The sequence below is a fragment of the Aspergillus glaucus genome, assembly GCF_001890805.1.
Source record: "Aspergillus glaucus CBS 516.65 unplaced genomic scaffold ASPGLscaffold_3, whole genome shotgun sequence".
In the NCBI taxonomy this organism is placed as follows: domain Eukaryota; kingdom Fungi; phylum Ascomycota; class Eurotiomycetes; order Eurotiales; family Aspergillaceae; genus Aspergillus; species Aspergillus glaucus.
In genome coordinates, this window is record NW_019170455.1 from 676081 (window position 1) to 691421 (window position 15341).

Sequence of the window (15341 nt, forward strand, 5' to 3'; positions counted from 1 at the left end):
TTTATTTTAGAAAATGGAAACGTTCATTCCCTATTCCGCAACGCTAAGATACAAAGAAGTATAAGAAAACGACAACACGCTAATGTTGAGAACAAAAAAAAGGCTTAAGAAGAGAAATTTTGAGAAGAAAAAAAAAAAGAAAAATCCATGTTCTGCTTATCTATCTTCCTCTTGGGGTATCGCAGTGTATCTTTCATTCGCATTCGTCACGGTTCGTTCCGGATGAGCATGAGGAGTGGCCGTCTCTTGATCCATATTGTCGGCACCCGCGTCAGGCTGGTCGGCTTCTTCCTGTCGACGACGGGTTTCCTCCTCTTCACGTTCACGTTGAGCGTTTTCTGCTACGACTGCGTTGTTGACCTCGACATATCGCTCGCTGACGCCGGGGATCAAACTGGCCATGAAAAACAGGAGAGATCGTTCCACTCGTCTGACATTGTGTCGCAGTCCGGCAGGTTGAGCTTCGCGGTGGTTGTCTCTGGTAGGTTGTCTTGTGGGGTCCGCGGCGTTCTGGCTGGCAGAAGGTCGTCGAAGTCGGGGAATCTGAATGACTCCTTCCATATGGCGCTGGACAGGGGCGACGAACATATTATATAACTGCTGCGGGATGCCCGTATCTGACAATAGTGAAATCATGGCAGCTAAACAGACAAAGAAGATTCGCGTCCAAGTACCAGGTTCGCTAAACATGTAGCAGAAGAAGTATAACCGGATGAACAGCCACATTCGCCTAATGGTCCGGGCAAGTCCAAGTTGGTGATCTTGGTTATGGAGTTGGTGGTTAAGGACAGCTTGACGGACAACGTTCTCCATAACAGCTGGATTTGGTTGCGCGTGCGCTTCGGGTGCTTGTCCAGTGGTGCGGGTAAATGTGGTTGTCGTAGGCATATGTGCTGCGCGGAGTGCTGCCTGGATCGTCCCTGTTCCACCTGGTGAGGTTATAATGCTTTGGTGGCCGTCTGGCGAGGAAAGTAGGTATAGAGGTGCTGTCGAGGGATCGGGATTCATGACAGAACTTCCAAGGTTGTTTTGCAGACTGATGCTCGATCGCGCTTGCAGAATACGGAGCTGATCCGCTCGATTGTACATGTTGGAGACGCGGGTGAGCAACGACTCCACGGATCCATCACGTCGAGCAAGTGGGTTGCGATATTGATCATCGAGAATTTGGAATAACTGGGTTCGCAATCGCACGATATGGTCAAACGGAGGTGCGATCCCCCGGCTAAGCTGGTCCTCGCCTAGTGCGATCTGATGGCGTAGGATTTGCAGCTGGAGTTGCTGGTTATCGGTAAAGTCCGTAAGGTCACTTTCTGCGACTGACGATCTCGCAGTTGATGATGTAGTCGAAGGCATAGTCGACGGCATGTTGAAATGTAACGAAGAATTAGTGGTGGTAACTGATGAAGGATGCTGTGGTATAGCAGAAATCGATGGATTTGAGAAGCCGTGTGACATTCGCTGCCAGGCAGCCTGCTGCGGAAAAGATGGTGACTGCACGTGAGAACCAGACGGGTTGGTCGCGGTTGCCTGCGACACTGGTCGTGCCTGCTGGTTTCCGCCTCTTTCTAACTGTTCTACCTGTCGGCGGATCGCCTCAATTGTAGGCCTCAACTGTGTCAAGTCCGCTTCGTTTGCTCTAGGGGGCGTTGGCGCATTTCCTCGAAATCTGATTCCTTGAGCATTTGGAAGATTCGGTGCAGCAAGTCGAGTGGCATTGGTCGCGAAGAAGGGATTGCGCATAGGATTGATGGGGTTTGCCTCTTGAGTTGGGGCAGGCGCGGCCGATGGCGAGTCCGCAGAGGAAGGAGCAGAAGGTGCAGGAGCTGGAGGAAGGACCAGATGTATTGAGTATTCCGACTCCTGAAATCACATTCAAACAAAATCAGCACGCAATGATCCAATCAACAAACATCCGGAGAGCTACTCACGTCTGGCGGTTCAAGGATAGTCTGCAACGTCTCATTCTGATTCATGAGAGGTTTTCCCCGATATATCAAGCGCTGGCTCCCTGGGGATGGCTGGCTCTGTATCGATTGCGAAATACGAGTCTTTAAGTCGGTCACTGTGGTCGAACGAGGTAAATCGTTGAGGGTAAAGCGACTGGGAGGAGGCAACGAAGGACTGAGGACATGAAGGGCAATGTTGGCCGGGGCGCTGCCAGATTCCTCTGATGGTGGAGGGGCCCCTTCTGCAAACGCGCTAGAAGCCATTTCAGAAGTTGAGGTCGATCTATAACGAGTTGGAATGGAGAGCAATTGCAATCACAGGTTCATAATAACAACAATATGCGTCACCATGTGCAAGTGGTGGCCACTGGTATGAGTATCTTCGGGCTTTCCGAAAAGCAGACTAAAAGAAGGAATGATGATATAGTACAGATTTTAGCTCTATCCTGGGGCTATCGTGTAGATAGAAAAGAGGGAAGTTGAATGAGGAGAGACAAATTGGAGACAGATTGAGAGATGAGGACAAGTGACCATGTCCCCTGTTGCTGACCACCCGAGATTCGTCCACCACACCACGATGCAGTGAATTGCACTTATTCTATATGTCAGTACGCCACAACACAGCTCATATTCACTACTGTTTCTTTTGTTTTCTTCTTTCCTCTTCTTCCCCTCTATATTGACCACCGCCATCCACGGAATACGCATGAATCGGACCGACACCTTCTCCGTCGCCGAATTGCCGGGCGGTGAGGCCCGTGACGTTCCTGTCTCGTGACATCTCCGCTTTTCGGCTTCGTTGAGACGGAAGAATAATACCTCTTCAAGCCAGTCAGTACCCTGTCCTGTTCCCTTGTCAGCCCCATCAGGGATGGCGTCCTCCGTGTAAGACAGTGTAATGGCCGTGTGCCTAATCCCTTGCTCTACAATCTGTCGTCAAAAGTTTGCTAGAGCGCTCTTTGCTACATTCCCCCATGAAGGCAGGACTGCGGTGATGGACATCGTCACTTTCAGGGCCACTGGCCAACGCCGGCAAGGCGCAAAACAGTACTCATCTTCGTCTAAGAATTGGCGGCAATACCGCCATTACCACCATGAAGGCCACAACTACAACGAATCGGCCAATCGCGGTTTCGGGTCTCGTCTCCGGTCAGCATTACGGAAAACCAAGGTGGAATGGTATCCGATTCCCGTCGGATTGGGTATCGGTCTTCTAGGGCTGCTTCAATTCTACAAATCACAACGGACGGAACGGTTACGGATCGAACGAGAAGAATCTGGGGAAGCATGGGAGTTTGGGAAACCTCCGCCCCGCCCCAGGATCAGGCCTAGTGGTCCATGGCAGGTTCAGATCATGTCGACACTGCCATTGAAGGCCATCTCTCGGTTATGGGGTCGTTTCAACGAGCTGGAGCTCCCTTTTTGGCTTCGTGCTCCAGGATTCAAGCTCTACTCATGGGCGTTTGGAGTCAATTTGGACGAAGTTGCAGAGCCGGATCTTCGGACGTATCCGAACTTGGCCGCTTTCTTCTATCGCAAATTGAAGCCTGGGTGTCGACCTCTCGACGCTGACCCTCGGGCTATTCTTGCCCCGTCTGATGGCCGGATTTTACAGTACGGTTTGATTGAGCGTGGTGAGGTTGAGCAGGTCAAGGGTGTCACATACAGTTTGGATGCACTCTTGGGTGCGGCCACTCCATCGCACGCTGACCATTCGAAGAAGTTCACCGATCACCAGTCGGAACCCTCCCCGAAAGATACAGCTGATATGGCTTCCCACGAGGAATTTGCAAGAGTCAACGGTATCTCCTACACGCTTCCTACCCTTCTCGCAGGTGACCAAGGAGGGGCTAATAAACGGACCGCGTCCTTGGATGCGTCCACATCGTCCAAGCCCACCTCCGAGGCCCAGGTGAAAGCCGACCTGGCACTTGGTGATGGTTCTTCATGGTATTCTCCCAAGCCTATGTCAAACAACGCCCTGTTCTATGTGGTCATCTACCTTGCGCCCGGTGACTACCACCGCTTCCACTCTCCCGTTCCATGGGTGGTTGAGAGTCGTCGTCACTTCGCGGGAGAACTCTATTCGGTGTCCCCTTACTTGCAACGCCACCTTCCTGGTCTCTTTACCCTTAATGAGCGAGTCGCTTTCCTAGGTCGCTGGCGCTGGGGATTCTTCAGCTATACTCCGGTGGGTGCCACCAATGTGGGCTCCATCAAGGTTAACTTTGACGCCGAGTTACGCACCAACAGCCTCACCACTGATACCGCAGCCGACCTGGCGGCTGCTCTTGCAGCCAGACGGGGCGAACAGTTCCCTGGTTTTGTCGAAGCCACCTACCGCCACGCGAGCAGAACGCTTGCTGGGCACCCCCTCAAGCGAGGAGAGGAAATGGGCGGATTCCAACTGGGTAGCTCAATTGTTCTTGTTTTTGAAGCTCCCGTGGGTCGCCGGCTGTCCTTCGACGCCGGCTGGAAAGAAGGCGAACGACAAGATGGATTCAACTGGTGCATTGAGAAGGGCCAAACGATCAAGGTTGGCCAGAAGTTGGGATATGTGGACGTCGATGAGTGAACGAATCCCTTATTAAAATTTTTCGTTCCCCTTCCCTTCTCCCCTGGGCAGAGGGAGATGTTCAACATATCTCCACCTTACTGACGCGCTCTTCGTTGTTCTTCTTCGTTTTAACATCTTGCTGCCCGGGAGTTACGGTGTGTGGATCTTGTTGCATTTGGTTTTGTAGTATACCATTATCTTCGCGTATATTTGTTGGGTAGACGAGCACTTTCCTTCATTTCAATAGAGTCTATTAAAAGCCCTGATTTTGTTTCCTTTCACATTGCTTTTGGTATGGTTATCGTAGATATCGCACGTGATTGGCCGATGCGGAGTTTGTCGCGAGATTCCTTGGAGCTTCACCTTCCATCCAAAGATGCCCGAGTAAACAAAGCACATTGCACTCCCTTTCAAGGCCCCCGTTCTGATCAAATTGAACCTCACAATCCTACAATGCCACACTATCTTTACAACACAAAATAACCAAAATCCAGCGCAATGCCACCCCAACCAAACCTCCGAAGACCCGCCGCTCCCACTCCAGACTCTCCGCACCGACATCGACAACCAAGCAGACCACGACCCGGCCATGCAGTCCCCCAACCACAATTTCATACCCCTCCTTCACATGCGACACCACAGCTCCATCCCTCGTCGGGGCCCATCCAGAGCGTGGAATCCATGCACCCAGCCGCAGCGGCACAAGCAGCCATCTTCGGCCTCTTTAGCCGAGGCGGTCGACAGCGTCCGCAGATGATGGATGAAGATGATGACGAGTCGGATGATGGGTTGAACGATACGTTTGCGCAGGAGGACCCGAGACGGATTACTATTGACGCGGAGGGGAATGAGATTACTTTGTCGGATGAAGAGGCCGCAGGGATGTTCGATGAGGAGGAGATGGAAGGTGGGGAGGAGGATGAGGATGAGTTAATGCAGGAACGAGGTTTGCGCCAGCATACTCCTTCTGTGTTGAATGGTGATGCTGACACCGATTGTTCAGACAGATCCCCGACACCCCTCCCGCCCAACCTCCGCGAGATCTCGTCGCTAGCCTCGTGGACCGTCACAACACATAAACCGGGTTGCGGCGTTGCTGCTCTTCGTAGCTCGAACCCAGCGGAGTACTGGCAATCCGACGGCCCGCAACCGCATACGCTCAGTCTTCATTTCTTCAAACTCGTCGCTGTTGTCCGGGTCCGCGTGTACCTCGATTTCGAGATGGACGAAAGCTACACACCCACGAAAATGGTCTTCCTGGCTGGCATGGGCGGTAACGACCTCGTTGAGTTTGCAACCTGGGAAGGAGAAACACCGTGCGGCTGGGTGAACATACCGCTAGAAAATGTAGGAGGTCGAAGTGGCGGCTGGGTTAGGAAGAAGAGACGAAAGCGTGTTACCCGTGCGAATGATAAACGCGCCTCCGTATCGGGAAAAGCAAAGGCAAAGGCTGCTTCTGAGGCAAAGCTGGACTACGATTACATATTCTCCGACTCTGAGCACCCGGAATACGACGAGGGCGCTTACGAAGACGATAACGACGAGACGGCTGATGAGGACGATGAAGATGACCCGTACGCAGGGAACGTACTGAAGGCAATGGTCATCCAAATGAAAATAATGGAAAACCACCAAAACGGCAAAGATACACACGTGCGGGGGTTTCAGGTGTATGCACGAGACGATGACCGTCGTCGGGCAGGCAATGCCCCTTCTGCTTCTGCGGATGGACGGGTAAGGAGACAGAGCTTACGGCAGTCAAATGTGAAGGATGGTGAGGGACGTGATGCTGAGGATGGTGGGGGTAGGGTAATGGGGTTGGAAGAACCAGATTGGATGGGGGAGCCTGTTATTCGATGATTGTCCATTACTTGTGAAGAGGTTTGGGGAGCTGATATGATACCCATGATTGTAATATTATTAGACTGTCTTTTTACGCAAATGCAGACGTATTCACGCAAAAGCTGTGACACATGTGGCTGTTTTTCCTATTAGGGCTAGTGTGATTTTTCGTTTGACGGTTCTCTCATTCATCTTCAACTATTACCACATCTCATTCCTAGCTCAATCGCCCATCTCCCATCATGATGGGGTCGCCATCCCTAACTTCTCAGGGATTACATAGATGTGAGTGAATAAACCTTCCATACAATCAAAAACGCTAACACAAGCGCATTAGGCTATAGGTTATATATTTCGCCAGCCACGAGGAGACGTCAGCTAAAAGGCATCTCTTGATGACCTTATCCTGATATGTAATAACAGGAAACCGACACATACGATGCGGGTTCATGGCGAGCAATATATATAGCTGTCGACAACTGTCACTACCTGTTAATCTGTACCTACCCCGAAAGTGGTGTTTTCGATATATAAACGATGTGCTCGAATGGGCGTCCTATATGGCAAATTTCTCGTGACAGTGATGCTCTTTAACTGCACATATATCCGGAACTTGATAACTTGCCTCGTTTTATGACTGTTGAGACATTCTTCGCAATGCTCTTCGGACCAAGCTTTTGCCAGAACATGGCTAAGTAGATGGTTTACGACGATGTTCTGGAAGAAATTTGGACCCAAAGATACACGACCGGTGTGCTAGTGAGACCTGGGACAAAGCCCCCCTCTTACCGTGCTCGTCGCAGTGGACAAAAGATTCGAGACGTGACAGGCGAAACCTGCACAGGCAGATTTCGTTGATCCTCGCGGGATTCGAAGTCAAATTCAAACCAGGCAAAATCATTTGAAAAGTCTTCCCCAAAAATGACAGAAAACTTCCTGATTCGGCCATTTCAGGACCAGCTCAGGCTAGTCAGAGCCTAGGTAGGCGAGATGTTCTGAAAGGAATAGATACACTAGGAGCATTCCTGGAGCTCAAGTTCAACAGGGAATGGGTCCCATATGCCATCACCTGCTCACAGTGTGAGTTTCCGAGTCATAGAAAGATTGGGGCCATGAGAGAAATGAATTCACCACGTCATTCATCACACGCTATAAATCTATCATACTGATCGCATGTCGTTGGCTATCTCGACATCCCGGTGCCGTTTTACTAAAGCTCCAACGCACAGTCTCTGAGCATCACTTTTCCGCATCGTCGTTTATCGTCGTTTATATGAAACTATATACAAGGCCCTCTTCATAAGGGATATGGAACTACACAAAGTAATCAAAGCACGTGCGACGATGCGTCTTCAGTCATCACATCAACAAATGACTTGGGGATATATATAGAAGTACCAAAAGATGCAATAATCAAGCATACTCTTGCTTGGGATCAAGGACAATGGATGTAAACAGCATGTGTTCATTCGGGACCAAAACTGTTGCATTTGTACTACACTCACCAGCTATTGGAGGCCACAGCTCTGTCCTGCAATCAATGGTCCCAGGTGTCTATCGATGAAACGAATATTTGGACTCTGAGGGCATCCTTTTATCGTCACATAACAGTCACGATTATGCATTACGAACACCTTGCTGCAGTAAAATGCATTTAATGTTAGCAGAGAAGCTACAGGGTGCAACAATTGCTACCCCCACTACCTCCCAGCCAGACGCGCGCAAATTCGACTGTGCAGAAATCTACGCTACCAAGCAATGACTTCGTCTAGTAGCTCTCTCAATCAGTATACGTCGAGGTTCGACAACTAGTCGGACTAGGGCAAGCACTGACAAAATTATATAGGGAAACCGTTTTTATGCGAGAGTACATGCCCACCATGCTGCTCTTCAGCCTCGCTAACTTTCTCCAGCCTGCAAGTTTTGTTTTAGTACTTATCCAGAGGACCCAAGGGGAACACATTATGCCCAAGGATCTGTCAATGCCCAGGATGTTGTTTTCATCTTCAAGACGACATGCAAAGAGCACCATCCCGAGACGTGAGCACGGAACTCCCCCCCGGAGTCCACCGGCTCAATGTCTACAAAGATATCAACTGTCACAGTTTGCAGGGAATCTGTGGAAGACACTTTATAAAAAAAAAATCAACCACTCCGGAAACGTATCTATGCAAAGATACACTTGTGGTTCGTTTGGTAAAAGATGAACGACAGATGAGGAACCAGTTTTATCTGGCTAACCTAGCGGCGTAGTGCTTTTGTGCTTTTGCGCAATGCGAGAAATCTGACCACAGGGTCGATGATGGCATGAGAATCGGTCTTGTATTTTAACCAGCTGGAAACCGTCGCGGAAGAGCAGCCAGAGGCTTGCCAAACCAGCTTTTCACCACAACAGCCGCTGTACGAAGACCGCCTCCGGAGTTTAAGACCTCATTTATCGCCACCACATGTCCTAGACGCAGTTTTGTGGGTGACTATGTTCGCAGTGTCATGGGCGCAAAATTGCACTCACTGTGCATATTCATGACCTAAACAAACTGTTGGTTGTAGCGCCCCTTAAAGGGGATCATGAACAACCACGGAAGCCACCACGAAACCTTTCCGGGGCAAAATTATGAGAAAGATGGGATATATGTCCCGTGGGGATACTAGCAACAAGTTGATTTGTCCATGATACGGAGTACAGTGAAATGACAAAACCTCATTTCCCCCGACTGAGCACAACACAATTTAATCAAGGGATATGTCGCGTTCGGAGACTCATGTCCCACGGACATTCAGACCGGCTCACCTCCGAAGATTATTGGATCTGGTCAAACACAACATGCGTTCCTCACTCTCGATTCACATGCCTATGGAAAGACACGGTTTTCCTTGCGTACAATCCGATCGACTATAGGATCATCAAAGACCGTTACTCAACATGCGCATGTGAAGGACTTTTTCAAGACCTGTTTTGTCATTGTCTCCCAAATGCGAGAGTTGAACCAGAAGAAACTCCGCATTCAATTATGACCGCGCCGAGACTGGGTGCTCGATATTTAAGTATATTGGCCCTATCAAGGGGAAGAATGTTTTCACAGATAAGATGAAAGCGGGTAAGTTGACAATACTCTGAAGCCCTAAGGATACAGGGCCGAATTATGCCGTTTTCTATATGGAAAACAAGTGATGGGTCCTGTTGTTATTGTCACTGAGCATGAACGCTCGCTAGCTGTATAGCATGTTTGATGTTTGATTGCTTTGTCCTGTTTGGAGTAGGACAACAACTCCTCGCACACACACACTAGATAGTCTGTCGCCGGCAGGCCCTGCCTGTTTCCTTTCTCTCCTCACGTTAGAATTTCGTCAGATAGTCTACCAATAGATCCATATTGCTCGAGACCGTCACAGTTATGACACTTTGCTATTCGTGATAGTTCTTTGATCGTGAATTCCTAGCCTTTGCACCTGAAAAGCGTGTAGCACTTCTTCTAAAATGCTACAAAGATCATTCAAGACCACACATGGTGCTTGGAGATGACACTCCGAGGCAGTCCAAAAATGCACGCAACGCTACCAATACCACACGCTTATTGACGACACGTTAAGTTTCTTGAAGCAGTCCTTTGTCATCTTGCTGTGACCTGCAAGAATTGACAGATATATGCATTCAGTGGAAAGCTGAATATGTGCTCATGACGAGCATCACTGAAACCAGCATCACAGCGCAGGTAATCCATACCAGACTCAACTAATCTGCAAAAAAAGAAAACCGCCACATTGTCCAGGAGTTCATTGATGATATCAGATCTTGTTACGTCCCCGCCTGCAGCTACGCTGTCATGCGGAAAGTTAAGACACACAAGCCATGTATCGCAACCCCCGTCGAAGGTCTGGAGAAGCAAACATACAGACATGAGCCCAGCAGAAAACCATTCCTGACCGTTTATATCACCAGGTACAGGTACGAGCCGAGGTGTTGGGTCTTGAGACTATTATATTAACGCCTATCACATCTCTCTGGTCTGTCAATTCGTCCACAAGGCCAATGATCTGTTAGTTATATGGACAAAAGTGCGCAGTGATATGGTCGATCTACATTTGTTGTCAATATGGTCTACGGAGTACAGATACAAGGGCAGGATATGGCCCAGCATAGGGACTTAATCAATGTTTGGAACGCATATATGCCGACTACGTTTGGTTTCAGTTGATGGCTGACTGGTTGACCCTCCTGGGGTATTCCTTTTGGCGCCTAATTGAATCGATTTTCCTCAGACACGGTTCCCAGCGCTGGAAGGGTCGAAGAGGATGAAGAACATCGTGACCTGAAAAGCGCGGCACCACTTAAAATTATTTCATCCTCTATGTTCAGTATAAAGAAATAAGAAAAGAGGGAAACCGGAAAAGGGGCGTTGAATCACGGGGTGGAAGTCCAATTGGTAATGGGTTTTATGTCTAGCAGAACTATAACCAACCTCTTTTGTTCTTTGTAGACCGAACTCGTATAGATACAATTCCCTCTGCATACTCTGTAGATGTGAGCTGTTGGGTCGAGATTTTGGGCTAAGCATACGGAGTAGTTCATCTTAATACAAGGCTTGGTTTCTGTGTGGCTTCGAGAGCCTACCTGGAAGAGTATATCAAAACGTGCAAGTGAAATTCCAAAGTGAAAACGGCGGAAAGCACCGGATTAGAGATGCTCCCAAGGCATAACCAAGTTATTGAAGTCATATCACGTCTCATTTCCATATAATAAAGCAAAACAATTTATATCACATCATTTTATATAAACCCCATCCTCTATAGCAGCTTCTCCAACTCCGCGGCCACAGCATCACCAACCTCCGCAGTCGTCGCCTTACCGCCAATGTCACCAGTGCGGACACCGGCCTCGATCACGTTCCGCACAGCGGTCTCGATGGCCTTGGCCTCGGTCATGCGGTTGAAAGAGTACTGCATCATCATGGCGATGGAGAGGATGGCGGCGACGGGGTTGACGATGCCCTTGCCGGCGATGTCGGGGGCGGAGCCTGCATCACGTTAATCAGTACTAGGTTTGTGGGTGTGTGTTGGGATGTAAGGGGAGACATACCGTGAATAGGCTCGTAGATACCGTTAACCTTGCTCTTTCCATCGGGAATGCCACTCAAACTGGCACTAGGAAGCAGACCCAACGAACCAGGGATAACACTTGCCTCATCACTGATAATATCACCAAACAAGTTGCTAGTAACAATAATACCATTCAACTTCCTCGGGTCCTTCACCATAATCATAGCCGCAGAGTCAATAAGCTGGTGCCCAATCTGCACCTGCGGGAACTCCTTCTCCATAACCTCCGTCACAACCTTACGCCACAATCGACTCGTCGCGAGAACGTTGGCCTTGTCCAAACTCCACACGGGGAGAGGCGGGTTGTGCTGCAGGGCCATGTTGGCCGCGAGACGGGTGATGCGCTCGATTTCGGCGCGCGAGTACGGCTCTGTGTCGAGTGCGTAGCCATCGCCGTTGTCTTCCTTGCGATCGCCGAAGTAGATACCACCAGTCAATTCGCGGATGATGTTGAAGTCGACGCCGCGGCAGACGTCGGCGCGCAGTGGGGAGCCTTCGACGAGAGAGGGGGCGGCGAAGTTGCAGGGACGGAGGTTACCGAAGGTGCCCATTTCTTTGCGGAGTTTGAGGAGGCCTTGTTCGGGGCGGACGGTGCCGGTACCCCATTTCTGTTTTGTTAGTTATAACGTCCTCCATGGCTTTGGGGAATGGTCGCGTACCGGTCCTCCAATGGCACCGAGCAGAACGGCGTCGGCGTTCTTAGCAGCATCCAGGGCCTCGTCGGTCAGGGGCGACCCAGTCGCATCGATTGATGCCTATGAAGAAAGCACATTGTCAGTAACACACCCCCAATTCTTCTATTGCACTAGGGATCAGGCACTCACACCACCAAGCAAGTGGTCCTGAAGGTTGACGCTGAAGTCATCGCGACTCTTCTCAATGACACGCAGGACCTAGCCACGATTCAATCAGTTCTCTGTAGCATTTTGAAACCAGTCTCTCAGTAGAATGCTGCTCACCTTGAGAGCCTCAGCGGTAACCTATAATTCGAAAGTCAGTACAAGTCAATTGCGGACTAGCGGATTCGGAGCTGCTCACCTCGGGACCGCAGTGGTCTCCGGCAAAGACGACGATGTTATGGGGGGGCATTATGGTGATTGTCTGTTCTTGAAGAAGTGATTTAAGCTGTAGATAGGAGGATATCTAAAGAAAGTCGAGAGGAATAATCGGATAATGGTCACTACGGCTGGATATGGCGGGGCGGAATTGGTCCACCCCGCGCCGACACCGGAGCCGCAGTCGGAGTCGGTTTGTATCGGCTTAAAGCAGCCTCTGAGGGATGGACAATTACTACTCTGTACTATTACACAATAATATGGATTCAGTGTATCATTGATTGTTTTCATTTCTTTCCAGGCAATATGAATAAAGCAGCAATAACAACAAGGATACTAATACAAACTGTGTATGTCCATAATTGATACCCCAGCACACATTAAAATAGCGGATAAAAAGCAAGTCAAGCAAAATGTAGGTAACAAGAAGCAACAATGAAAAAGGAAAAGGGCGTCGAAAGAAAGGATACTAAAAAGTAATAAGAAACAAGCAAGGGCCATTCAAATGCTGCAAAGATCTGTCTCAACAGACCGATTTCCTCCCAAAAATTTCAGATCTGACGGATGAATAGCCGGGAATAAACGGGCAAAAACGAGCAAATATAGACTAAAGGAATAAGAGAAGAAAAGAAGGTGAAAGCTAAGTGATGCGAATGATAGTGATAACTCGGCGAAAATATGTGCTGGAGAGAACCCTGTTCATGACAAGACCAACGGATGTGTCAGAAGGCAAAGAAAAACATGTTATTAGTAGAACTTCCTCAATCGACAGCCTGCTCATGTTGGATAAGAACTGGCAGTTTACCGCTTCTTGCCGTTCCGCGCCTCCCTCCGGCTTGCGAGGTCGCCCTCTGCCATCCATTGGCTGGCATTGACCAATTGCACAACATTGACAAACTGCTTGAAGGCCATCACGGGAGCAGAGACAGCAGTAATCGCCCATGGCCAGAAGCTGTCGAGCTTGTTAGCTCTGGCCATTTCCAGAGCACCAGCACTCCATGGGCTAGCGAAAAGGCTGCTTGGGGCTGGGTGAGCAGGGTTTCCAGGCTGCGCGGAGGCGGGCTGCTCAGTAGGTTGCAGAAGAGATGGAGAAAGAGTAGGCGAGGAGAAAGAGAGCAGATAGAGACCAATGAAGAAAACCTCATTAAGGGCACAGCAGATGAAAAGCACAGTCTGTATATTGGTGGTCAACTGCCATGGTCTGGTCTGTGTAACTTTCAGGGAGGCTCACCTTGCTGTGGTAGTACTGGTACAGAACCCAGCTTCTGGTCGCATCAACCTTCTTGTGGCTCTGGCTGGCACCACCCCGGCTCAGGGTGGCATACATGTGCATGTAATGGCTGGCCATGTCCAAGCAAATCAAACCCTGGAAAACAATGGCCCACCGAGGCCAAGCAGAGCTCAAGAAAACAAGCAAACAAGCAGTGGTGCAACGGTCTGTCACCATATCAAGCACTGCACCAAAGGTGGTAGACTGGTTGAAGTATCGCGCGGCGTACCCATCCAGGGCGTCCAGCAGACATGAAACACTGTAGAGAATGGAGCAGGTACGCGGGTGGAGAGGCATGTAGTAGAGGGAGGCAATCGTAAGGACGACTCGGGAATATCCTATTGGACAACAAGTGGTTAGATTCCGCGCCAATAGAATATAGTCCTGAGATACATACCAATAAGATTAGGAGCAAAGAGGAAAACATTCTCCCTCGCCTCCGGTTGAGGAGAAGGAGACTTGCTCTTGTTCCTCTTTGGTGTTTTCACGGCTCCGTTACTGGCGGGCGACGGCACATCGCTGTCGGACTGCGCGGCCTGCGCGGCCTTTTGTCTCCTTGTCTTTGCGCTCATATTCGTAGCAAAAAAAAAAAAAAAAATTAGGAAGGAATCGAAGTATTAGGTATCAAAGGACCCTGTGGAAATAGCGAACAGGAGCCTTATCCGGAAACCGGCCGGGAACGAAAAGACCGATCGATGCGAAACGAGAATGAGGACAAGTGGACAGGTGGAATCTATCAAGAGTCGCGGGATAGTTAGCAAGATCATTCACGGTAGAATCCAGCCATGATCGCAGCGCAGCGGGGTCTGAGATAAGAGCAAAAAAGGCCAGCAAAGCTTTGTTAGATGGGGATTCTTTTGCACACCTACACGTCACGAGATCAACGCGCTTCCAGAATCACCGAGGAATTCTTCTAAAGCAGAAAGGATGGTGCAGAGTAAAGATGAAAGGAATGACAGTGACGGGAAAGAAGAAGCACTCGAGGTAGAGAGAAACCTCGAAGAGTTGAGGAAGAAAGAAGAAAGTTAGTCAGGAGATCCGAACTAACTAAGCGTGCGTGTTGCCGATAAGGGCGATAACACGATCAGGGTCTGAACTCTGACGTCCGCCGGTGCGCTTTAGCTGGGAATAGCAAACAGCTGGTCAATTTTGTAGTAGGAGCTGTGGTCTGTTCTACAAAGTATAATGAAGATGCTATTAACTGGAAGCTGGCATCATGTCCTCTTTCCGGTTATCTTTCTCTCTCATAGGCACCGAGGCTACTACTCCACTGTTTGCGGAAGCTCAGGGGGCAGGAGACGTAACGTCGTAACCATGCCTGCGATCTGGCAATCCCTCTCTACGATCTACATTGGACAATCTAGTTTTTTCTAGAAGACTATGAATAGTAACCAATTTAATTGCCTTTCGGCATACGGAAGAAAGCAAATACATAAGGGCGATTGTACAGCAATGATCAATTCCCATACTTATTTATTCACAGGTTCACCTCCATTTGTTTGTCAGTCATGTCGGCTCATTGTACGAGAATTGTCCGGGTCGTAGGTCACTAAAATCTTTTGAAACATTGT

General features: G+C 49.4%; 6 protein-coding genes across 6 annotated transcripts; 3 read left to right on the plus strand and 3 right to left on the minus strand.

Annotated features, from left to right (window-relative positions):
- Nucleotides 1-28: 28 nt before the first annotated feature.
- On the minus strand, nucleotides 29-2585 carry ASPGLDRAFT_55087 (uncharacterized protein). The gene is made up of 2 exons (XM_022548115.1): nucleotides 1932-2585; nucleotides 29-1863 (listed from the first exon to the last, which is right to left on the minus strand). The coding sequence occupies exons 1-2, from the start codon at nucleotides 2211-2213 to the stop codon at nucleotides 157-159; spliced, it is 1989 nt and encodes a 662-aa protein (XP_022404458.1). The 5' UTR covers nucleotides 2214-2585; the 3' UTR covers nucleotides 29-156.
- Nucleotides 2586-2776: 191 nt separating this feature from the next.
- On the plus strand, nucleotides 2777-4771 carry ASPGLDRAFT_42840 (phosphatidylserine decarboxylase 1). The gene has a single exon (XM_022545682.1). The coding sequence runs from the start codon at nucleotides 2848-2850 to the stop codon at nucleotides 4522-4524; it is 1677 nt and encodes a 558-aa protein (XP_022404459.1). The 5' UTR covers nucleotides 2777-2847; the 3' UTR covers nucleotides 4525-4771.
- Nucleotides 4772-4846: 75 nt separating this feature from the next.
- ASPGLDRAFT_42841 (anaphase promoting complex subunit DOC1) lies at nucleotides 4847-6486 on the plus strand. The gene is made up of 2 exons (XM_022545683.1): nucleotides 4847-5452; nucleotides 5510-6486. Exons 1-2 carry the CDS (start codon nucleotides 5005-5007, stop codon nucleotides 6364-6366), a joined length of 1305 nt encoding a protein of 434 aa, XP_022404460.1. The 5' UTR covers nucleotides 4847-5004; the 3' UTR covers nucleotides 6367-6486.
- A 1604-nt stretch (nucleotides 6487-8090) lies between these two features.
- Nucleotides 8091-8837, plus strand: ASPGLDRAFT_993080 (uncharacterized protein). The gene is made up of 2 exons (XM_022550636.1): nucleotides 8091-8544; nucleotides 8602-8837. Exons 1-2 carry the CDS (start codon nucleotides 8208-8210, stop codon nucleotides 8634-8636), a joined length of 372 nt encoding a protein of 123 aa, XP_022404461.1. The 5' UTR covers nucleotides 8091-8207; the 3' UTR covers nucleotides 8637-8837.
- A 2296-nt stretch (nucleotides 8838-11133) lies between these two features.
- On the minus strand, nucleotides 11134-12534 carry leu2A (3-isopropylmalate dehydrogenase LEU2; the record flags this gene model as incomplete). The annotated part of the gene is made up of 6 exons (XM_022539949.1): nucleotides 11134-11363; nucleotides 11426-12053; nucleotides 12105-12200; nucleotides 12270-12338; nucleotides 12405-12425; nucleotides 12484-12534. 6 exons carry the CDS (start codon nucleotides 12532-12534, stop codon nucleotides 11134-11136), a joined length of 1095 nt encoding a protein of 364 aa, XP_022404462.1.
- Nucleotides 12535-13301: 767 nt separating this feature from the next.
- ASPGLDRAFT_118680 (CDP-diacylglycerol--inositol 3-phosphatidyltransferase) lies at nucleotides 13302-14342 on the minus strand (the record flags this gene model as incomplete). Its single annotated transcript, XM_022539977.1, has 3 exons — nucleotides 13302-13673; nucleotides 13732-14108; nucleotides 14168-14342. The coding sequence occupies 3 exons, from the start codon at nucleotides 14340-14342 to the stop codon at nucleotides 13302-13304; spliced, it is 924 nt and encodes a 307-aa protein (XP_022404463.1).
- Nucleotides 14343-15341: the final 999 nt, after the last annotated feature.